The sequence below is a fragment of the Rhamphochromis sp. 'chilingali' genome (assembly GCF_963969265.1).
Source record: "Rhamphochromis sp. 'chilingali' genome assembly, chromosome: 4".
In the NCBI taxonomy this organism is placed as follows: Eukaryota; Metazoa; Chordata; class Actinopteri; order Cichliformes; family Cichlidae; genus Rhamphochromis; species Rhamphochromis sp. 'chilingali'.
Window position 1 is genome coordinate 8,401,111 of NC_137948.1, and position 24,189 is coordinate 8,425,299.

The 24,189-nt window shown below is 38.3% G+C and overlaps 2 protein-coding genes across 2 annotated transcripts; both read left to right on the top strand.

Moving 5' to 3' along the window:
- The first annotated feature begins 1,094 nt into the window (after positions 1–1,094).
- On the top strand, positions 1,095–23,985 carry LOC308396369 (choline transporter-like protein 2). The gene is made up of 22 exons (XM_080881611.1): positions 1,095–1,272; positions 12,643–12,691; positions 12,800–12,873; positions 14,114–14,198; positions 15,038–15,122; positions 15,226–15,345; positions 15,433–15,493; positions 15,580–15,706; positions 17,397–17,480; positions 17,625–17,737; positions 17,817–17,948; positions 18,035–18,134; positions 18,799–18,891; positions 19,025–19,109; positions 19,285–19,547; positions 19,739–19,833; positions 20,011–20,114; positions 20,206–20,279; positions 20,366–20,436; positions 20,534–20,622; positions 20,710–20,794; positions 23,189–23,985. The coding sequence occupies exons 1-22, from the start codon at positions 1,236–1,238 to the stop codon at positions 23,296–23,298; spliced, it is 2,136 nt and encodes a 711-aa protein (XP_080737737.1). The 5' UTR covers positions 1,095–1,235; the 3' UTR covers positions 23,299–23,985.
- Positions 20,803–22,425, top strand: LOC308396371 (uncharacterized protein). Its single transcript, XM_080881613.1, has one exon. It carries the CDS (start codon positions 21,085–21,087, stop codon positions 21,538–21,540), a length of 456 nt encoding a protein of 151 aa, XP_080737739.1. The 5' UTR covers positions 20,803–21,084; the 3' UTR covers positions 21,541–22,425.
- Positions 23,986–24,189: the final 204 nt, after the last annotated feature.

Sequence of the window (24,189 nt, forward strand, 5' to 3'; positions counted from 1 at the left end):
ATGTTACAGTTTATTTGTTTGGCATATTGTACTAAAAAGCAATAAAAAACATCCTCACGCTTTTCATAAGTAACCTGATAACGTGCCAAACGCTTTAATTATTTATTGTTTTCCTGGCAAACCTTTACATGACACTTTTGGAACCAAAGGCTGGAGCCTATTATGCAATGTGAAGATGCATTACAGTCTTTCCAAACTGTTCGTCTTTCAATCATTAATTAATCTTTCCAAGAATGTGAAAATTGGTTTTGTGTAACACAGCATATCTGTAATGTCAATACCTCCCGCGTGGAGCAAAGAAACAGCAGGCCAGCAGTTTTGCCAGTGATGCCCTTCTCCCTTTACCCTTCTGATGAAAATATGTCTCCAGGTCATAGTATCTTCTTGGTATGCATGAGTTTCCTACTCCACTTTTCTATAAGCTTGAGTCTCCCATGTTATGAGTCAGTAAATGGTAATAATTATCTTACTTATTTCTTAGTAAAACATCATTTCTCAGACTACACGACTGTGCTGGTGGAAGAAGAATCACTTACTAGCAATGATACAAAATACATAGGTTAAAGAGAATTTTCTCTTCATAGAGCCTCAGAGATTTACACATTTAAGCCACGTTTACTTGTAAACACAGAGACTGAGGGGACTGTATTGACAAATTTGGATTTTCTCTCGGTGGCAGAATCCCAGTTGATACTTTTTCTTTTGAAGAGAAGATTGCCAATAAAATTTCATTTTTATGGGGCGGAAAGTTTCATTAATTTGAGGTAAATTTGACAAAAATGTATTTTTCATCACCGTGCTCTTTGTATGCGTCTTCTTTGGGAAGTAGTTCTCTTCGATTCTCAGCAAACGACGTAATGATGTTTAGACAAAATAAATAACTTAAAATAATTACCGTATTATGCAATAATCTTTCTGAATGCGTTATGTTCTTTAAAAGCACATTTGGTCTTTAAATTCTACACATTCCATTGCACAGCCTTTGTCCTCGTCAGGGTAATCCTGAGTGGCTGCAGCAGCTGTCGGTCAGCAGGCCCCGGTCTCTCATTGGCTGGCTCTCCTTTCCGTTAGACTGGAATGCGCTTTGCTCCAATTTGGCTTGGGGTGGTCTCCGTCTTCAGTCTGCTGTGTGGCTGTTGCAGTCGGTCACTGTTATTGATGTTTTTTTGCCTCGACATTTCCATGGAAACTGTCCTGGGTTAGGTCTGATCAGCAGCAAGCAGCAGTGCGTGAGAATGGAGATGGAGGAGAAAAACCCGGACCCCAAATACGGTAAGAACAGTTTGTTTTACGGCTTTCTCTTCGATCTTTCTTTCTTTTTTCTTTAAACGGGGGAAGAAATGGAAACAATGACTGCAATGGATGGATGGGTGTGGACCTCATGAGTGTCATGCAGATCTGGAGATATCCACATCTTCAGCAACCGGACTATTTTTTTTTCCCGATTTATCTTTAAACTCTGAGAAAACGCCCTTTAAGTTGCATTTAATTATTCAGTTTGCATTGCACAGCGGGTGTAGAATGCGTACTCTAAACGAGTCGTTTATTTGTCATTAAATTACAGCCTGTATAACAAACTAAATATAGCTAAAAAAAAAAAAAAATCGAACAAAAACTAAAGGTAGTTAATTATTGCTCTTTCGGTTAATTAGGGGTAATAAACAGAACTAGGTTGCCGGGTTTTTCCCTATTAGGCTTTATATGGAGGCGATTCTGTACTGCAGGAACACACAGAAACAGAGCAGAGTGGAGAAGGAGAGCACATATGCTGTCTCTTGGGCTCCATAACCATTTGGTATTTTGTAGATTGACATATGGCTGCTTCATCCACAGATGCACACAGCCTTTTGCAAACACATACATTTCACAGATGTTCACAGCTTTTGTCTATTTATTACATTTTCGTACACTTAGTGTGGAAAAATAATCTTCTATGTCAGTCAAACGTATGACTCATTGCAGATTATTATGTGCCACACATGCATTTTTTCCACCACCACCAAGTTAGCAGCCCACAGCAGCCTGGCGTGGTCTGGGCAGGGTTGTTATTCATATGGACTGTTGAGTCATGAAGTTTTTGTAACCACTGTTATTCTTTCTTTAATACTCCATGTCTACATTATTACATGAAAGGTTGTTCTTAGAAGGCTAAAAACCAAACCACAATCCTCATGCATTGGGAAAACTGCCCTAATACTGCCTTACTATTGAGCTATTCCTTATTTCACAATGCAAATTGAAATGTTAAATCCACATCTTCTCCAGTCAACTCCCATAGTGGGCCATTTCCTTGTGGTTTTCCTGTTGCTATACAGTGATCTGTTTTCCTCAACTGCCCTCTCCCATGACTCAAAGACCATAAGCCCTTTAAACTCAAGATAAAGGTTTATACGACACCAATGTACAATACACATTTCAGCTCCTTAAACATGAGTTTTTATTTGGAGTTTCAGTTTAAACTGTAAGCAGTCACTGGCTTCTTACTACTATTGCCACATTTCCTCCATGTCTACGAAAGTGTGCGTGCTTGCAGGCAGGCCACAACCCGCTCTGCCTCGCCTGTGTTCAGCCTTGTCTGTACTACCCACTCAACAGATTTAGGAAAGTGATTTTCAGTCAATATCAAGCTGGGAAATAAACACAAACACACACACACACACACATACAGCTCTGTACACAGACAGAGATGCCGCTGACGATATTCGTCATTTTTGATGATCATTGATTTAGTTGGTTTTAGAAAATCTGCTTTTTCTTGATGTGAAAAGTAGCGACTCTGAGGAGTAACAAGAGACAGTGATCAAAGCCAGTGGATGACAGATTTATGTATCTCCTTTAAAAAGACTTTAGTATGTTTCCTTGTTCCACTGACCTCATTAGTGGCTTCAGGAGGAGTATTTGAAGCAGTTACAGCTGCTTGGCACAGTACAGGAACAGTTTTACACAGAGTGGCTTCTGTCCTGTATTGTAATGATGTTCAATGAATCTGCGTGCCTGGAATATAAAGATAAAAAATTCAGGGATAAGCACTCTTGTGACGAGATATATTCAGAATGTCTCCTTGTGTATGCAGTCTGTGAGTGTACATACAATCATGCACAACCACAGTAGCCACTATCCCATTAAGGTAGGCAGGGAAAGGTTCATCTGATAACCCCTTTGGGCCCATTAGCACATCATCAGTCATGACATCATCTCTCCCTTAAACACGCACACATACACGCACACAAACAAATACACGCAGAGTCACACACAGTACTATACAACTAAAGGCTGGATCATTGGCAGATACTTTTAACCCGTTACTGACCTGAACCTGAGATCTGAAGGGCCTTATACATTTTCACAGCCTAGGTTCTGTGTAATGAAGTACCTGAGGACATCCGGTTACCAAAGTGAAAAAAATATATGTATGTATTTTTAACCTTTTAAAAAATGTGTTTAAGGTGGCAGACTGACATCAGTGAACATTTTGCCAATTACATAAACGAACAAGACGACTTACACGATATTTGGCAGCCTGAACACAACAACAACAAGAAGAACAAATCTGCTCGCATGCTTTTCAGCACAATCAGAGATTGTTTTATGGACAAAACAGGCAAAGAGCCGCCTGTTCCTCCAGCTCTAATGGAGCTGTGTCTCACATTCACAGATGGCCCTACAAATGAAAGGCTGAAGGGAGAATCTCTTAATGTTTATCTTCAGAAGAGAGACAGAGGAAACTTAGTAGTGATGGCAGACTGTGTGGGGTAAAACTAAAAAGCAACAATAATAAATGCTGGAGAAGAAATATCTAAGCACTCTGTTATTTATTTATTTATTGCAACTCTTCTTTTACAGTATTCTTGCCCAGAATAAATATTCTTACACCAATAGCTTTATAACAGTTTGGTAGTTTGAGCTCTGTTCCATTCAGGTGCTATGGCTTAGCGGCTCTGCTATCATTGGTAAATTTATGAATGAGAAACACACTGTAAAGTGGGTTGTAGATCCTAATAAAGGTTCAAAAGGTGCTACGTATGTGTAGATCATTCAAAATTATGTCCCCAGTGGCCCCTACTCATTTTGTTTGAAGAGAAAAAGCGAATCTACTACTACTGTTCTTAAAAAAAAATCGATGTACGTCAGTGCTAATACAGGTTAAAATGCTTGATTCATAAGAACAAGGCTGATTTTTGTGGTCATGTCTATTTGCAGAAGAGGCCAAGATACAATATTGTGCCCAAGGCTAAAGTCACCCTTCATTTGTTTATATTTTGCTAGAAAAATGAGAAATGGGTGTAGCAAATTATCAAAACATCTGCAAACATTCATAGGGATACAGTATGTAAGGCAAAAACAGAACTTGCACTATTCTCATGGGTTTGAAAGTTAATATTTGACATGATGGCCTTTATTCTTCAGCGCACTCTGAACTCTCTTATACCTGCATTCTTGTAATTACTTAAAATAGCTCAGGGGCAGATACATCTCTCGGGTTTTGTGTCAGGTCTTTACTCGATTTTTGGCTAATTCTTAAAGACATGACCTTCAGATAGTGTGCATCTGCTGTAGATGCTTTTTAAGCCTGCCACTTTGTTTGTCTGTTTCTTTTCATCCTCTTTTTGTCAAGTTTCCTCTCATTTTTAAAAGACTGAGATATTTCAAGTCTCAAGTTAAGACTAGACTAAAAGTAAGTTAGACACAAAACAAAACAGCAAACATGTTTAAAGTGACCCAGCACATGATCACATGGGAAGCTGTGCCAGAGTCTCAGAATGTGTAAATTCAATGCACTAAAACTCCATCCGGCCATCGGCTTTGAACTGAGAACCTCTTTGCTTTGGAACAACCACAAGTGTTCACACGTTGCACCACCGGTGGTTAGCAAAGTGCATTGGTTAGCTTTGAGAATTTCACAAAGGTTGATTCATTAACCTGTAACCCCAGGAACTCAACTAGTGGTTTTTTTTGATTTTATTTTATTTTATTTTTTTTAAGTTTTACCATTATTTTATTTTATTATTTTATTTTATTAGTGTATTTTACCATTATATAGCTATTTATGAAGAAAAAAATGTAATCAAATGTACTGAGAATGTTTTAGGGTTTTTTTAAATTTCAGATAAACTTCCTGTGAAATTAATAGTTTAGCTAAGACTTTATGTTCTAACTGCACCATTCTGAGAGTGTTTAAAGAATGTTGTCACGTTTCAGTTCATAAAATGTTCCCACACTGTTACAATCCAACACTGAGTGTGTATTTGAGGTCTGAGATGAAACATTGTTTCATTATGTGATTCTGAAACTGTTTTCATAATGTTGCACTGAGAATGTTTTTCCACTGTAATCTGTCACATGCCAGCAGAGGTGGTCATGTGCCACCAGAGTGGGATGGCGTTATCTCTGATGTGCTTATCAGCTCATTGCTGTGTATATGTCAGACATGCGCAATGCATCAACATTTGCCATTGGATGACTGTGGTTATGATGGCTTTGTTCATTGTTCCGTTTGAAACCACTGAGAGGTGGGTGCACTCAGAATGAGGTAACAAGCTGATAAAACAAAACAGGACGCCAAGGAAACAGAAAGAGGGCAAGTTGGGTAAAATTTTAAGAACAAACGACACAGTAGCTCAGGGGTGAGAAATTTTTTTTTACAGGTGGCAGTGCAGCTGCAGCACATGCAGGCACACTCTGTAAAACACAGCTTATCTTGTTGATTCAGTGAACTGAGCTGAAGTCTGAAATAACCATTATGTGTTGGGGTTAAAGACTGTTTTGATGTGAGAACAAGCACCCACAACTGAAGCAAACACTCTCTGCAGCAAGATGTATAAAACTGGCACATTTTAGTTTTTAGTTCATGTTTTTGGCAGCTTTGGCAGTTATCAGGTGCCACAAGTCTCTGTTTATTTCGATATCCTGTCTCAATTTTTCCATCGATACTTCTTTGCTGCAATTGGGCTGACGCAGCTTTTGCAAGGAGGAAACCCACAGAGTAAAAGAGGGAATTGGAGGTGAAGGCAGAGCTTTGAAATCTAAAATAAGGAAGTGAAGAGTAAGAAGCTAGAGGACACGCAAGCACTGTTATACAGGAAGGACCTTTAAAGAAACAACAACAGAACACAGAACACTGAGACGTATCTGTAAAACCATCCGTGACACAAACTGAGAGCAAAACAGCACCGGAATGACAAAATATGATGGAAAAGGTAATTTGCAAGCCTGCATTTCTTACATAACTGTGACTGAACGTCTTTTTGATAGACTTGTGAGATAGTTGAGTAATGGCTCACAGTCCTCTAATTGTGATGGCTAATGTGCTGCTTCACTGCTAATAAGCATAGTTTGTCTCAGATAACGTGACGCTTTTTGGTCGTTCCTCCATTGTGTGAGGAGAGCACGTGTGTTTAAGTTCTATATGTGTGCGTGTGTGCAAGGGAGAGTGTATTGTTTCCTCGGTAAGTGTAATGCAGTTAGAAGAAACAGATGGGGCTGGCTCTAGTGCTCGGCCCATTGTTTGTGCTATAGATCCTTTAATAAAAGTATCTGTTTTTAAAAAAATGTTAAAAACTGCTCAACTATAGATTTTAGGAGAAAGTAGTAGGCCAGGTTGACGCTGACAGTAATAGGTCATGTGTGACACATCACAGAGTCTGACATCAGTTCATATTTTAACAGGATGTAGCTTGTGTTTATTAGTGAGAAGTCTTTTCTCACTGATTCTCAAAAACGTTGGCTTGCACTTTTGGCTTCGTTTCACTGTAACCAACGTGGGTTTGGTTTATGCTTCTCTCCCCTGTTGAGTATGAGGTGTTTCCATGGCGGCTGGCGATGTCCACAGGGGGCTCCCACTGTCACCGGGGAGCCATTTTGTGGGTTGCTAGGCATGACGGTCAGGCAGAAGAATCCTTTTGTTCTGTAGAAGTCACTACATGAAGTCACTCTAATGAAATACTCCCTTGTACACATATATACATTCCAGATAAAAGCATTTTCTGCAACACTTTGGCCTGCAGCCTACCTGTAAATGTGTAGTAAATGTAGTGACTATTATTTCGTAGCTAGTTTCACTTTGGTTTAAACACAGAGGCAGTGACAGCTATATTTTGAATGCCTAATTTTTTCTTATTATCCAAATTTCATTTATTTATTTCACTTATTTATTTTCGTGTAAAAATGTACCAAAAGCTGCATATGTAAAGCAGCTTACGTCTTTCTCTTTTTCTCTCTTTTGTTTTTGGTTCTTTCTTTTCTTTCTTCTTTTGCATTTCCATAGTAGACACCACAGATACAGACAGGAAATGTGGTGAGAGACAAAGAGGGAGGATGTGCAACATGACTCCATTATTGAAAGGGCGGGCCTGTCATAAAGTGTTTTTACCATAAGCCCAAAAAAGTGTTGAGCAGCTTTACTGAACACTTAGACAGACGTGTTACATAAAAGAGGAAACTTTTTTCATTACAATTATGACATATGCTATGTCAGTCATAGATAGTGCTATATTAAAAAAAAAAAAAAAAAAGGCCCTTTCCTGATTTTTTGCATATTTGATGCCAAAGCTGTCAGAGCAATCAGGTTGCTTATTTTCCAGTCAGCAGTCCAAGACCCATATAATCAATCTGGTATTATTTTAAACATTAGATGCAGCAGATACAAATTACTGAGAAACAACACTGTCCAACATTTTTGCTTCACCGGGAGTTTTTAATTCTATGCTTTCAGCAAAAATGAAATATGAAGACAAGACACAGCAATGAAGGTTAAAAGGGGTCAATTGTTAAATGTGAAAAATAATGACCTGTGACTCAGGCTGGCTGTTGAAGGTTAGGATGGAGTTTTGCAGAAGAAGGAGGCATGTGAGCTGTTAAACTAATAAGCCAAGAAAGGAGGATAAATCTTGACATATTCCCAGCTGCCTATGTTATGCACTTTATTAGAGTAGCTTTGCATGATTCATTGCTTCAAATAATGTTTATTTATAATTTTTTATCTTAGTCTTGAGGCATACCCTTTGTTTTTCCTTTCGAAGAAACAAGCTCCCTTACCTATTAATAAAGTAGTAGTAATGCAGTATGTACTATTTTACAGAAAAAAAGGGGAAATTATATTAGGTCCCATTTAAAAATCACATTGACAGAACTAAACACATCTAAGCGGGCCAAAGATTTTCTGCTGCCAAACATTATGGCATAGAAATCTGAGTGAAACTCCTGGGTAGCTGAAGAGGCCGATGAATGATGGGATGCAGATGTGCAAGTTGTTGAGGTGCCTCACCCACATGGGCGAGGCAAACTCACAAACACAGAGACGTACACAGGGGACAAGAAACACAGGGAATGGGAGGCAAATGGAAAGACGGGAGTCTTGGTGAAGACCATAAAATATTTATGAAAAATCATTATGGACTCTCAAAATAGCTGTAAATTATATATTATTTTTCTGTAATACAAAAATGTATCTTATATACTTTATTCACAATCCAAAAGCAAAGCCCAACAATGTAATTGTATACCTGTGTTGTTAACTTTTAATACATGTTTGGTGTAGTTGTTCTGCCCCTTATCAAAATAAATTCCAAGAAAATTTAAATTAAAAAAATAACCATGCCCTTAAAAGTTGTTAAAATTGTATGATTAATATAGACAGTGTATCCCATAAACGTAATGTTGTACAAGTACACTGTTATACTGTGAATTTATATTGAGCTGTATCTCCCAGATCTTTCGACATGTGTCTGTCTCAGATAGCTGACCGGTCAGTGTCAGAGCCGACCTGACTGTTGTCCATTCATCCATCGGGTCACCAGTCCAGTGCAGGGATAACACAGAAAGACAAACAGCCATTCACACTCACATTTACACCTACACCAACTTTAGAATCACCAGTTAACCGAACCACAAACATGTGATTTGGACTGTGGGAGAAAGCCAAGGTACCCCGAGAAAATCAGTTCAAACACAGGGAGAACATGAACTCCACACAGAAAAGCCCCAGGCCGCCAGCTTTGAAAGCAGGATCTTTTTTTTTTTTTGCTGTGAGGGAACAGAGTTAACCACTGCCCCACTGTGCTCCACTTCTTTCAGCATATGTTTATTTGTTTATTTATAAGGAACCCCATTAGCTTCCACAACAGTGGTTGCTAGTCTTCCTGGGGCCCAAACCATCAAATACCACCAAATAAAATGTTACACAATGAGTTGGATGCAAATTGTCCACATAATTTGGCTTTTACATCCACAATAAGGTTTTACAATTCTGAAAATGTAAACATGTGAATATTAAAAATTATATAAAAAAACCAAAAAAAAACCAAAAAACAAAACACTCAAACAAAATACGCAATTTCCATTACAAGTGACATTACCCTCTACAATTTTTACAAATAAATTAAAAACTGCCTAAATAGGCTTTTAGGTGATTTTTAAAATTATGAATAGAAGCCAATTCTCTAATTGCATAAGGCAACTTATTCCACTGAAAAGATGCTCTAAATATAACAGAGTTTTTCAAAAAGTTACTTTTAACTCGAGGAGTTACTAAATTGTGGTTAGTTGAAAATCGTGTGGCATGGTTATGTATTTCATCTGGATACTGCAACTGAGCATAAAAAAAGTGTGGTGTGTTTACCAGTATTGCTTTCTTTAAAAATACAAGTAAGCCATAGTATAATTTAGCTTGTACAGAAAGCCAAGAAAGTTTATCGTGCATTTTATCAATACTTGTATAATATGAACACCTTAACACTAATCTGGCCGCCCTAGTTTGGACTAACTGAAGTCTGTTCAGATCTGTCTTATTAGCTGCTGACCAAATGATTGAGCAGTACTCTAGATGAGATAATACTAGTGCATTAATGACATCTTTCATAATTGAAGAAGTGATATAAAAAGAGCATTTCCTAGCTATAGCTATGCCCTGTCCCATTTTCTTAATAACAGAGTTGATGTGCTGAGACCATGAAAGGTGGTGGTTTATGGTAACACAAGTAATTTAATCTGGGTGACATGTTCTAATACTGATCCAGCTATGGAAAGATTTAGTTGTGGGCTGTTGACTAAGCGTACTCTACTTCCTGTTAACATGGCTTTGGATTTCGACACGTTTAAAATCATGTTGTTTTTACTTATCCAATCAAACACGTTCAGCAAATCTAGTTGTAATACGCTTGTCAATTCAGAGTGGCTACTGGCTGAATAAAACATGGTGCAATCATCAGCATACATTACAAGATGAGATTTATCCAGGACATACGGCAAATCATTTGTAAAGACTGAGTAGAGAAGTGGACCGAGGCAGCTGCCTTGGGGTAGACCACAGTTCATATAACAGCCCTCCGAGAAATAACCATTATAATAAACCTTTTGCCTTCTTCCAGACAAATAACTTTCCATCCAGCACAAAGCAGCTGGTGAAAATCCATAACATTTTAGTTTATCTATCAAAAGATCATGATTTATCAAATCAAATGCAGCACTAAAATCCAAAAATACCACCCCGGCCAAATTCCCATTATCTAGATATTTGTACCAGTTATCTGTCATGTGAATGAGAGCTGAACTGGTGGAATAACCAGGTTTGTAGGCATGTTGAAACTGAGTGAGTAACTGATTTTCTGTTAGGTAATGTTGAATTTGTTCATAGACAATCCTCTCCATAATTTTACTTAGAACGGGGAGTAGACTAATAGGTCTGCTATTGACACCATTAAAAACGTCATTCTTGTTTTTAGGAATGGGAATTATTTTCGATTCTTTCCACTGCAATGGAAATAAGCTGTATGCCAAAGATCTATTAAATATGTGACATATAGGAAGGGACACGAACTTGGCTGCAACTTTGAGCAGTTTACTGTCTATGTTATCAGAGCCGGAGGATGTATCGTCAGGAAGTGATATCAATAAGCGCTCTACCATCTCTACATTCACTGCCTCAAACTTAAATCGGCATTGCTTATTATTCATGATAACATCCTGTATAAGACGACGTGATAAGGTGGGATCACCTCTGCTCATATTAGATTTTAAATTTGTTATTTTATTGGTGTAATAATTCACAAAATAATTGGCTATGTCCTTAGCTTTACTTATAAATGTACCACCCGTGTAGATGTGAGACATCACCGGAGCAAGATCTCTACCCATTATATTATTTAAAACTTTCCACACCTTTTTGCTGTCCTTATTGGCCTCCTTGAGCTTAAGTTGATAATATTCTTTCTTCTTGCGCCTATTCAATTTAGTTACTTGATTTCTTAACTCGCGATATCTTGCCCACTCTTGTGGACTGACAGACTTATGTGCTTTTGCTTTTGCTATATCCCTTTCTGACATTGCAACCTTAAGTTCATTATCTAACCAAGGTGCGTAGTTCTTTTTAACAGTAAATCTTTTTAAGGGGGCATGTTTGTCAGCCAGGTAGCAAAAGTTTTCAATAAACATAGATAATGCCATATCAGGGTCACTCTCGAGGCAGATGTCAGTCCAGTGAATTTCTTTTACGTCATTAATATACTTATCTGCATTAAAATTTTTGTATGATCTATGAAAAATAATCTTTTGTGCAGTTTTCAGTGGTTTCATTTTCTTGGTCAAACCTACAAGATTATGGTCACTATAACCAACTGGAATAGAAACAATATTAGAGCAATGCTCAGGAACATTTGTATATATATGATCAATATGATCAGTATATATATGATGACCTATGACCTCCTGCGTTGACCGTGACCCGGGTGGGAATGGTGATCATCTGAGACAGGCAACAGGCCGACGCTGATGAACTTATCTTTTTCCTTAAAGGACAAGAAGGAGCTGACCAATTTATATTAAAGTCTCCTAATAAGAACATGTCTTTGTTTTCCTCAGTTACTCTTTCCAGCATTTTACAAATTCGTTTTACATACAACATATTACTACTTGGGGGTCTATAGCAGCAACCTGCTAATACAGGCCTGCCATAGAGCGGGTGTAACTGAACCCACACAATTTCCAGGTCGTTAAACATTAAGTCCATACGTAGTTTGCTTGCCATATTATCATTAATGTATAGGGCTACGCCCCCTCCAAATCTGTTTCTGTCCTTCCTATACAACTTATAACCGTTTATTTCAAATTTATTATTCTCAAAGGCAGCATCTAAATGTGCCTCGGAAATAGCCAGCACACTTATCGTATTTGTTGACAACAGTGACTGAATTTCCTGAACCTTATATTTAAGGCTACAAATATTGACATGAGCCACTGAAAAATCTTTACCGGAGAATCCGGGAATAAGTATAGGATCCAACATTTGCAGACCGATCGATCTCAACAGCTACAAATGGCAACATTGCTGAAGTCTAAATATTAATTCCGGCGTTCTGTGACCTCGGTTTAACAATTAATTTGTCATATTTCAGGATGGCAATATCACCTCTGTCTCTGGCCGCTCTCAGCTGTGGTTGTGGTTTACATTTTAAAAGACGACCATTAATCAAAAAATATCTCTGAAATGAGAACAAATTAAGGAAACCTCGGGTTTCATTTCCCCAGGTTTAATTTTGGGATCAATTCACCGCAGCCTTTGTCAAGTATCAACAGACTGAAAGCCATTGTTTGAAGTCTAATTTCTAATAACAGGCATTACTAAACCTGTTGTTCTGTTTTCGTCCACAGGGGAGTCCAGAAAGTTTGATCCAAACTTCAAAGGGCCGATCCACAACAGGTGAGACGTCTGCTTTGATTACTGGTGATCTTTTGCTGTCGGCTGTATATAGCAGACTTTAATGGCAACATGTTGTACCTGCTTTCCCTTCCTCTTTTCTTTCCTCAGGGGCTGCACAGATATCCTCTGCTGTATACTCTTCATCTTAGCCTTGCTGGGGTACTTTGCTGTGGGTATCATTGGTAAGACTGATCTCTCATCACTATAGTGTGTTCTGAGCATTATTTATATTTAGGTTGTTATGTTTTTTTACCATACAAAATTTGTGCATGGGTGGTGTCTAATATTATTAATCAGAAGTGGGAAGTGAGGCACTACCTTGGGTGGAGTGAGATGAACTTTATTAACATGTAGTCCAAGTCGTGTGAAAATGCCTGTTTTTACAGTAGCCAGTCTACATAAGCCAAGTTATAAATAAAATAGTTTCTGACTGGTTGTAATTCTACTGCCTCAAAGAAGGAAGTAAAACATCCTGTTCAACATCTCTGTGCAGCTCTCCTCCATTGTGAGGTTTGATGAGACAGAAAGCTACTTATGAGCTCGAAGCCAGAATAAACAAGTGAGAGTGATTTTTCCAAAGGTTTTCTCATCATTAGGCACCACAGAGGTAACACTACCAATAACAGCTCCCAGCTACTTGCATTTTGGAAACATTTGTGAAAATTCAACCATTGGCAAAGTTATTTAGGTCAAAACACCTGCCTGTTTATTGTGCATCATGCACACTGATTACTGCACGTACTACAACATCTGTTTACAAAGTAATTATTTGCATTATCTGCGACTTGAAGTCTTGCACATCGGCTACATTCCCTCCACCCAACCACAAGCCCCCACTACAACCAATACCTTTGAAAAGCAACATAAGTGGCCATCGGTTTTCAAGCAAAACATACAATGTACATTTACTGTTAAATTATAACACATATTCCCAACCTCACAGGACTTATCTAGCAATTTATTAGTGACTTTATAAATAGACTGCAGCTTAGAAAAACCAGGAAATGTCTCAGACACCACCCAGTGGGAAGGAAATATAGCTGAAGCCAAAGTTAGCTGAAATAGATAAGCGTTACGCAACATGTTTTATTTTTATGTTATGAGTTACACTGAGGATCACGCCAGTCTGTCCCACACTCTGTGTATGCTGTCAAAGCTGGAAGGTGTTTACACATTAAAGTCACAATACTGTGTGGGTCTACTTTCTCAGTCTTTCTTTTTAACTCCTTCATGAGGCTGTTGTCTAATTTAAGACCAGGAGCTTTTTTAAACTCAGACTTTAATTCAGAAATGTTCATATATCTGAATTTCTAAATGTATTAGAAGATGTTTATTTTATTTAAGCATTAAATAAAAGGAGCGTGCTCATGAGGAATTTAAGATGGTATTTTATTTCTTTACTTCCTGGTGTTCTCTTTGCAGCCTGGTCTCAAGGGGACCCCAGGAAAGTCATTTATCCCACAGACAGCAGAGGTCAGTTCTGCGGACAAGCTGGAACACCTCTGGAGTAAGTTACAGTGTAAAAGAGCATTTGTGTTCTTGGAAACCTTCTATAATTGGATGATCTTAAGTATGATAATACTATAATAACAACAATAAAAATAATTGCTTTAATCTCATACTCTTTATTTAGTGCTTACATTTATTTATGATGAATGCAGGTGGTCACAACAGTTTAAGAAATGTTCAGAGTTACTTGTGTGGCCACTTTGATCAACACAGGCCACTGTAGCAGTCAGCAAATGCAGTTATTTTACAAGTGATATGGCCTGTTTTACTAACACACACCAAAGGATTTGTTTGGAGGAAATACTGGTACTTTAATTGCATGTTACTCAGCCTGAACTATGAAATAATTACAAGAAATCAAATCAAATTTTCTATTCTAATTCTAACTGGAGAGTTTATTGAATCTTCTGACAAGTGTTGAGCGGGCGGGCAGCCCGGGTTCGAGTCCAACCCGCATGTCTTCCCCACTCTCTCTGCCCCTGCTTTCCTGTCCTCTCTTCACTGTGTCTATCAAATAAAAGTTGAAAAAGGCCAGAAAAAAAACATTATTCTTAGCAACATTGTGATGAGGTTTTTCCTCTGGTACAGAGGAAAAAAATAGGTATTCTTTTGTAGATACACTAATCGATAGCGAAATCCAACAGGTGACCAGGAAACAAAACCAAACCACAAAAGATGGTGATCACAGTTGTAGAAGAAATAAAGTTCCCTAAAAGACAATGGATAAAATAGGACTTCAAATCAAGACTTCAGAAACCATAGAGTTATATTACAATGACTGCATCCTTATCGTCTATGAAGACCTAATAACATTGTCATTTCACTGTGACACAACAGGAAGAAACCACTTCTGTTCTACTTCAACATCCTGAAATGTGCCAGCCCTCTTGTGCTGCTGGAGTTTCAGTGTCCCACCACACAGGTCAGAAGCATTACTCACTTTATTTTAAGTTGTTCTCAGTCTACTGTAAAGTGTTGAAGTTACGCGGTTAAATGTTAATGTCTTTGTTGTTACATGTGTGCAGTTATGCGTGGAAAGCTGTCCTAATAGGCATCTTACATTGATAAAAGCCAAGGTAGGAAATAAAGATGACCAGGAATACTACAAAAAATACTGCAAGGAAGGAGTGGACTTCACTGGACTGGTAAGCATTGAAAAATTAGATTATTCATATTGTACACATTTCAAGGGGTTCTGCTAAATGTGAAGTAAATTGACTGTTTTCTATCAGAGTCCGCCAGAGATCCTTAAAGATGGCTTGTGCCCAGCTATGCTGATGCCCAGTAAAGCCTGTAAGTGAGATTCTCTGTGTTAAACTGTTTTAAAGGACTTTTGTTTCTGCAGGAAAGTGAAACTAATAAAACCCCTCCCTCCACAGTCACACGCCGGTGCCTTCCTGCTTTGGCAACATTAAAAGGTGGTGTTGTGGTGGTGGGCAACGAGACGACTTTCGATGACGGAAATAGTGGCACTGTCAATGCCAGTGATGTGCTGGAGGCATCAAAGTGAGTGTTTTTCATTGTATAGCAACATGTATGTGCAGCATGTTGCTATTTTATGTTGTCTTAAACCCATAAAACATAAACAACAAAGTGTGTGAAATGAGTTTGACCAAGTGAAACTTTTCCTTCATATTTGTTCTTCTTTGTTCATTAAATTTAATGTTTGATTAGCTAGTTTGATGATTAATTTATTAATTCAATATCAGCCTTAAGCTGTAAGCGTAAGACTCTTTCAGCCCTGTCCAACTGCTGTTTAGTGAATGATTGCTTGTTTTCAATGACCTTGGCACTTATCATGCTAGACATGAGGCATATCAGCTTATCAGTCTCCCTTTACATCTCACTGCAGTGACCCTGGCTGAAGCCTCTGTGTGCTTCAGTTCTGCTCTATTTGTGTTTACCTCAGAAGGTCCTTGTGTTACTGTTTTCCTTCCTGCTCTCACTGCAGAGAGGTTTTCATTGCTCCCTGTATGTTATTCAAGAAGATGATGAGTAATACTTCCTGTTGTTTTCTTGCAGCTGACAGCTTCCTAGAGCTGGATAGCTTCATGCTCCAATACTAAATTGTATGTGGCATATTATGTCAGATATGTTTTCATATAAATTTCATATAAATTTATAACTTAATTATTTTGTCTGGTGACAGCTATGCTTGTTTTCTTAATCTTAGTCTATTAGTTCCTCGGTATAGATGTCCAAAACTAACAAAAGGTTATTGGACAGCTAATGTTAAATGTTAAATATTCAAAGGTTAAAACTGTAGCACTAACATCACTGGAACACTGGAAGTGGTGTAAAATCCAAAATTCAGATCATAAATGACCTAGCATGAGATCATAGGGTAGTGATTCATCAGCATAGCAAACAGTACAGACAATAGTTAGGAGAAAGGTCCAAAACTACTGAGTCCGTGCACAAAAGCAACACAAGGAATTCCCTTGAACAAAATAAAGCAAAGTCCTGTGAAATATAACAAGAAATAACTGAACAAAACCCCAAAACATCCTTGTAGCCTCTGATGAAGGTCAGTCAACCTTTGGAGGAAGCCTTGTGTCTCTTAAACCTTTTTAACCTATGGGTAGTCACTCTGAAGTCATATCATGTCAGGGCAACACTACTAAATGAAGTTAGTGTTTAGCTGTGTGTAGCAGGCAAAACAGTCCTCTTCATTGTTTTTACAGACAGCTGCAGAATGGTGGTAAACTGAAAAGACAAAATGTTTCTGAAAATGTGTTAAAATAGCAGAGAGCTTATGATATATTTCAGTAATTGATCGGTTCATGTGGACATGTGCAGAGGAGACAGTGGATTCATTGGGCAAAGGATGACAAATATAGAGCTGCTAGGTTGAAGGAAAAGAGGAAGAGGCCTCAAACAAGGTTAATGGAGGTAATGAAGGATGATATGAAGAGGGTTAGTGTGACAGAAGAGATAGGGGGCAGATCCACTGTGGTGACCTGTAAAGGGAGCAGCTGAAAGAAAAAGCTGAAGAAGAAGAAGATCAGTTTGTTTACATGACCATTTCTGACTTTTTGAGTAACCTTTTCTTATCTTTTGTGACTTTTAGGGCTCTATACAACATGGGGTCTTTTTAAGCATCCGTCCTCTAATAAACATAATATTTCTAATATGACAGTTAAATGTTTAAGGATATAATTGGTCATGTTTTTAGACTCATTTCATTTTGTTACAGGAAGTCAAATATAGCTGTGGAAGCTCGTCAGGTTGCCATGAGAATCTTTGAGGACTACACTCATTCTTGGCATTGGATATTACTGTAAGTCTCCCTACTCTCTGCTATCACAGTAATAGACTAAATGTTCAATCACAGAACTACATAACTTATAAATTAGGATATAAAACCAGAATATATAGACAGAACACCTTCATCACCAAGTCATTAACCATAATATGTGTCCAGCGGTCTGGTGATAGCCATGGTCGTCAGCTTGATTTTCATCGTCCTGCTGCGATTCTTGGCTGGCATCATGGTCTGGATCATGATTATTTTGGTTATCCTAGTCATTGGTTATGGTAAGTCCTTAGCTTCTGACAAAGTTAAAGATTGTTCTGACTGAAAAAAAGGTCAGCCAATTAACTTGTCCATTTTTAGGCATTTTCCACTGTTACATGGAGTTTGCCAGCTTGAAGGGTGAGCCTGGTGCTGATGTCACCATCCGTGACCTGGGCCTGCAAACGGACTTCTCTGTCTACCTGCAGATCAGGCAGACCTGGCTGGCTTTCAGTAAGCACAGACACACTTTCATTGTTTAGCATGTCTGTGGATGAAGAGTTGACAAATCCCATTAATCTGTTGTGTTCTGTTCGCAGTGATTATCCTGGCTATTGTGGAGTTCATTATCATCCTGCTACTCATCTTCCTCAGGAAGAGAATAATGATTGCCATTGCCCTCATCAAAGAGGCCAGCAGGTCAGTGTGAAATGTGATTTACACCAGGATCTCCCTGGTCTGTTCTCCTGGTTAAAATTAAAAAGTAACCAGATGTGCTCACATATTTAAAAAGTTAGCAGTAGATCAGATGAGAATTATCCCTCGCTGTTTTGATCTTATGGTATGCAGCTTTAATGTTGCACATCTCATCTCTAGCCTGGCATGACTAGAAATCAGATGGAGTTTTATTAATTTAATTGCCAGCTGTTATGTTAGAGTACGCCTGTCTAGTGTTAAACAGCTGAGATAAAACAGACAAAATTAACCACCAGTGGGTAAAAGTAGCAGAGTACGTCACTTCTTAAGAATCAGATATTTCCTGTATGACAAACCCGAAGACCAAATGTAGCTCAGTGGACTATTGCACATGCATTCATAAGATGTGCATGAACTATTTCTGTCCCAGCAAGTGTTAGGCAATAATATGTTAATGCTGTAATCATTGCTGGTGCTAAAAGATTAATTGCATTTGTTTCCTTAGCAATAAAACATCATTGTAAATCAGCTTTACCTCTCCTGCTATACAGTATTGCACTCTTAGAACAAATGTATTAAAAAAAATGTGTTGGACACATTTAACAAATTTTGTGTGAATTTTGACATGACGTTTTTAAAAAAAAATGTATACCATTTTCTTTGTCAGAGCTGTTGGCCACGTTATGTCATCGCTGTTCTACCCACTGCTGACCTTTGCCCTTCTGGCTGTGGTGATCGCTTACTGGGCCATTACTGCAGTGTATCCTTTCAGTTGTCTATGATAATCAAAGATAATCCGAACCTAATTGTCTCCTTTCATCACGGTAGCAGGTATAGCATGACTTTTAAGCAAGGATGTACTTTGCATTCTTCTCCTTGACATGTCTGAACAGCTTCTTATCCACCTCTAATGAGCAGGTGTACAAAGTTTTCAACACCTCTGACTGCCCATTCTCACGAGAGACCTGTAACCCCAAGGTATGCTTCTAAATGTCACTGTTCTGTTAAATTAGCCTGCTAAAGATATTGTAGGTGGCAAGGTGGCAAAGTTATTGGTTGTAAACAAGCACCTGTTTACCTGCACAGCAGCATAGATCACAGAACGAAAGATGTCTTACAATATGCCCCATCTCTCTCTTTCTCTTGTTCAAAGACATTCAACTCCTCCAATGCATCACTTGTGTGTCCAGATGCAGAGTGCCTGTTTGCTTTTTATGGTGGTGAGACTCTCTACCATAAATACCTCATCCTCTTTCAGTTCTACAACGTCTTCCTTTTCTTTTGGTGTGCAAACTTTGTGACGGCCTTGGGCCAAGTCACTCTGTCGGGTGCATTTGCATCATATTACTGGGCCTTCAAGAAGCCTGAGGATATCCCTGCCTACCCCATCTTCTCCTCTCTTGGAAGGGCCCTAAGGTTAGAAAATACATTTTTAATAATAACAGTTTTTTTATTTGTAGAATTGTTTTAGCGCAGCTTGAAAGGCTTACATGGTAAGATATCTACAACGCTGACAGGAAGTTTTCTCCAAAATGTTTAAACTTTTGTTACCCTAAGATAGAATGACTGATGCTCACAACTAGCCTCTGTTTCCTTGTGCTGATTAGATACCACACAGGCTCTCTGGCTTTTGGCTCTCTCATCCTGTCTTTAGTCCAAGTTATCAGGGTCCTTCTGGAGTATCTGGATCACAAGTTAAAAGGTGAGCTATAACATGTTACATTTGCCTTTTGGTCTCTGTTTATTGTCTTATAATTAAACTCTGTGTTTATATGCATTTACGTTGTTGATACAGACTGTTAAATATACATGCAAACTGCAAGTTTTGCATGTAAAGTACTTGATTCTTATGTTATCATAAACTGTTCCTGCTTCTAAGGTGCTCAAAACAAATTTGCTAAGTTTCTGCTAAGCTGCTTGAAGTGCTGCTTCTGGTGTCTGGAGAAATGTATCAAGTTCCTGAACAGAAATGCGTACATCATGGTGAGTTCCTGTAACTGGACACAGCGGCCTGACAGACCGTCTCAACCGTTAAAGCGCTTCACGATCGTCTTTTTAAATTTTTTTCCTCTAGATTGCAATCTATGGAAAAAACTTCTGCACCGCAGCTCGAGATGCCTTTTTCCTTCTCATGAGAAACATTATTCGGTGAGATTTCATTCATATTCATATTTTATTCACTATTTGCTATTCTTAGCGTGTTTTAATTCAACACTCTCTCATATTCTGCACAGGGTGGCTGTTTTAGATAAAGTGACCGACTTCCTGCTGTTCCTTGGGAAGCTCCTTATTGTTGGCATTGTTGGTAAGAGAGTTTTTTTTTTTTTTTTTTAGATCCAACTGCAGAGAGAAAAATCTGCCTTTCTAGTGTAGATCTACTAATTCACCTTTTTCCTGCATAGGGATTTTCTCTTTCTTCTTCTTCTCCGGAAGAATCAAAGCTGTAGAGCAGGCTGCTCCATCTCTCAACTACTATTGGGTCCCAATACTGGTAGGCACAATTATATTAATAAGGTTTGGTGTTAGTCTTCAGTTTGTCTGTGGCCATTTAATGACATGTGTGACTTTCTCCTGTTAGACAGTGGTAGTGGGATCCTACCTCATCGCCCATGGCTTCTTCAGTGTGTATGCTATGTGTGTGGACACACTTTTCCTCTGCTTCTGTGAGTAATTTTTGCCAAATATCCACATTTCCTCTCTTCCTTTTTTACAAACAGCTGTCTAAATGTGAGCTGCTGGTTTCGTCTTCTTCCTAACAGTTTTCTGACCTTTCTTCTCTTTGTCTCATTTTTCCTATTAATTTCACTTTACTTTAAACCCTACACATTCCTTTCTTTCACCTTTTCATTTTCCCTTAATTTTCCATTAACCCATTCAAAAACACAACATACCCATGCACTTATAAGGTGAGGACTTGGAAAGAAATGACGGCTCTTCTGAAAGGCCTTACTTCATGTCCCCTGAGCTGCATGATATCCTTTCCAAATCAAAGCCGGTGGAGGAAGATCGCAATGGTGTTGAGCAGGCGGATGCTGCGAAACAAGTGGACGAAGTTAAAGTGGAGGAGGAAACACCTCTTCAGCAGCAGGATGGAGAAATACAGCTGAAAGAACAGACAAAGCTGAAGGGGGAAAATGAGGAGGAGCAGGCTTTGCAATCAAAGATAGATGCTGACGAGTCAAAAGAGGAGAAGACGGAGGAACAAAAGATCAGTCTGGAAGATGAGACTGAAAGGAAAGAAGAACCAGAAGTGAAAGAGATGTCAGAAAAGCAGGAGTTGAAAACGGAGGAAAAGGTGGAGGAGGTGTCCACTGCACCTGTGGAGGCAGAGAAAGAGGAGACTGGTGAAAAGAATGAGAAAAAAGAGGAGACTAAGGAAGAAAAACCTTCATCTGGACCACAGGAGTAGATGTTGCAAAGCACCTGAGGCTCAGAAAATCTCATAGAGCATAAAGAATGAAAGATGTGCAACTATACCTTTGTGATATGGACCTGTTAAATGTATGCCATACAACAAGCTAAAGTTTCAGATTGCTTTGCTATGTGAGTATAGGAGGGATGTCCACCTGGAGAGGGTTGAAGGTTTGAAGCAGGTCAAAAGCCCAGTGCATCTCTGTAGCTTGAAAAAAAACAAAACGCTCTTTGTGTTGGTTTTAGAACAGTGTTGGTTTTTATATCGTGAAGATCTGTTGAACATCGTGAGTGCTGAACCTGTGCCTGATTACTGTCACTAATATTTGTTGTCTTAATGCTGTTAACAAATGCACTACAGATACACTTAAGTACCGTGTTTACAGTCAGAACAAACACATCTCAATCAAATCTCTTTCACTGTTTACAATAATACCAGCTGACGCCAAAATGTTAACAGACATATTTGATATACTGTATGAATATTGGATTTTTTCCCCTATGGAACTTGTACATATACAGTAGTGTACATCTGTTATGTATTTTTTGGCTTCAGTCAAGTGGAGATCCTTGCAGAGAGGGGTTCCATATATTGTCTTTCCACCTACTTGCCTTGGTATTTTGGACTGACGTAAGTGCTGTGATTGTGTCGCCATGATGAAGCCATCGTGACCTCTCGGACTCTACGAACCCCCCAGTTTGTTTACTGATGCCTCCTGCCTTGCTCTGTCCCTCCCCTTAAATCTCTCTCTCTTTAAGCACTGCATGGTACTGACATGACCTTCTGAATGCTAACTAACATCTTAAGTCTCTGGATGCTTTTGTACCTTTTTCTTGTCACTTTGTGAAAAATCTAAGTCGTTTTTCCACTAAATTTTCTGATGACATTCCGTCATCACTGCGTGTCAATCTTGATTAAAGGTGATTGTATTTTAATCGTAGTAGTTCAGAATTTCAAGTTTGGTTGGTGTTTTGAAGCAGGTGAGTTTTCATGTGAAATAAATCCCTGGCAATGATTTAAAGCACCTTTAAAGCACACAACAACAAATTTTACATGCCAAAATCAGTCTGTATAAATTTCTCTTCTTCTTCCTTCTTAAAATAATTATCACTTGAATAAATCTACAGTTGGGCTTTAGATACTTAAATCAGAATATCTCTCTCTTTGTTATTAAGAGCATTTTCTTCACAATTGTTTCCCATTTATAGCTTGTGAGCCCTTAAAAGAAGTGGCATCGTGTATACATTGTGACCCTTAATCACATGCTATTGAATTTTGTGTGGAAGTTACTTGTGAACAGTTTGAACTAAGAGATACATGATGAGGTACATGAAGAAAGGAATGAGAAAAGTCATTAAAATAAACGATACATTGTAACCTAAATGTGCCTTTTCCCCTTTTTTCCTTTTAGTCATGTCATTCAGGGTTTTTTAGGAGTATTTAAAGGATCCCCCCCCCCCCCCCCCCCCCCCCCCCCACCTATTTAGATAATACTCAAAGCAATTTACTTAAGTACACCTTAGGGGGCTGTAAGATAAAACTGGCGGCAGATAGACGATGCATAAATAAAAGAAAGATAGATTACAGATCTGTGTTGGTGTGTGTGAGAAAATTGTTCTTCAACTCTCTCTTGTCCATGTTGCAGTGGAGGACCTGGAGCGCAATGATGGATCACAGGAGAGGCCGTATTTCATGTCACAGGACCTGCTCACACTCCTCAAGAAGTCTAATGAAGATTACAAATCAATGGACTAAGCCTCAGTTTGTATTCATGGGTGTATTTTTCTGTGTGTGTGTGTGTGTGTGTGTCTCAAGTTAAAAGAACAAAAGGAGGAATTACAGTGCCATTTCATTTGTACAGAAACAGTGTATTTGTATCTAACTGTCAAATCGGATTCATTTATATTGGTTTTATAATATTACTCTTTGTTTTGTATTTTGTGACAAACTCTTAATTATCTCTCTTTACCTGCATGCACAGGTTGAGATTTATTACAGAAGGAAAATGTGAGCTGGAGTTACAGATGATAAGCCCTGTTGCCTTAAGAGCTATTGCTTTCTGTTTCATTGTATATTTGGATTTTATGTCTATATGGAAGTTTCAGTGGGTACAGTTTAAGGCAGATTGAATAAAGCTGTGCTTTATTAGTTTAACTAAGCATATTGCACTGTTTAAAAATTAACTCACCAAAGCAAAATTCCTTAACTGCAAGTGATTAAATCTTAGTATGATAACCAAAGCCTTAAGAGATTACAAATGACCCAAGTGGTTTAACCTGGATATAGACTCAATATTTTAATAGCTTTGTCTTTATTCTTTTTTGTGTCATACATGCCACTGAAAATGAAACATGTTCATACTGTGTGAATTTTGACTTTGTAAAATGTTTACATTGTCTTTTCTTTTGTATTCAACTAATAAATGTTGGTTTTGACATCCTTTTTTGTTTTTAGTGTTTTGTTGGTTTCTTTAAGCTTTTCTTTATCATTGGATTATCATTATGACTGATTTACTCAGTCCAGCTGTCCATTACTATATGGTGCTGCTTGATAATGTTGGCAAATAACAGTAATATTTACATAAAATGAAATAGCACATACAAAATAATTTTATTTTTGTAAATATCTTTATCTTGGTAAAAACTA

Coding starts and splice junctions, on each gene's coding strand:
- LOC308396369 (XM_080881611.1), top strand. CDS start 1,236: ATGGAGATGGAGGAGAAAAACCCGGACCCCAAATACG. Junction 15,123..15,225: donor TTCAGTGTCCCACCACACAG/GTCAGAAGCATT, acceptor ACATGTGTGCAG/TTATGCGTGGAAAGCTGTCC. Junction 17,738..17,816: donor TATCCTAGTCATTGGTTATG/GTAAGTCCTTAG, acceptor GTCCATTTTTAG/GCATTTTCCACTGTTACATG.
- LOC308396371 (XM_080881613.1), top strand. CDS start 21,085: ATGTCCCCTGAGCTGCATGATATCCTTTCCAAATCAAAGCCGGTGGAG.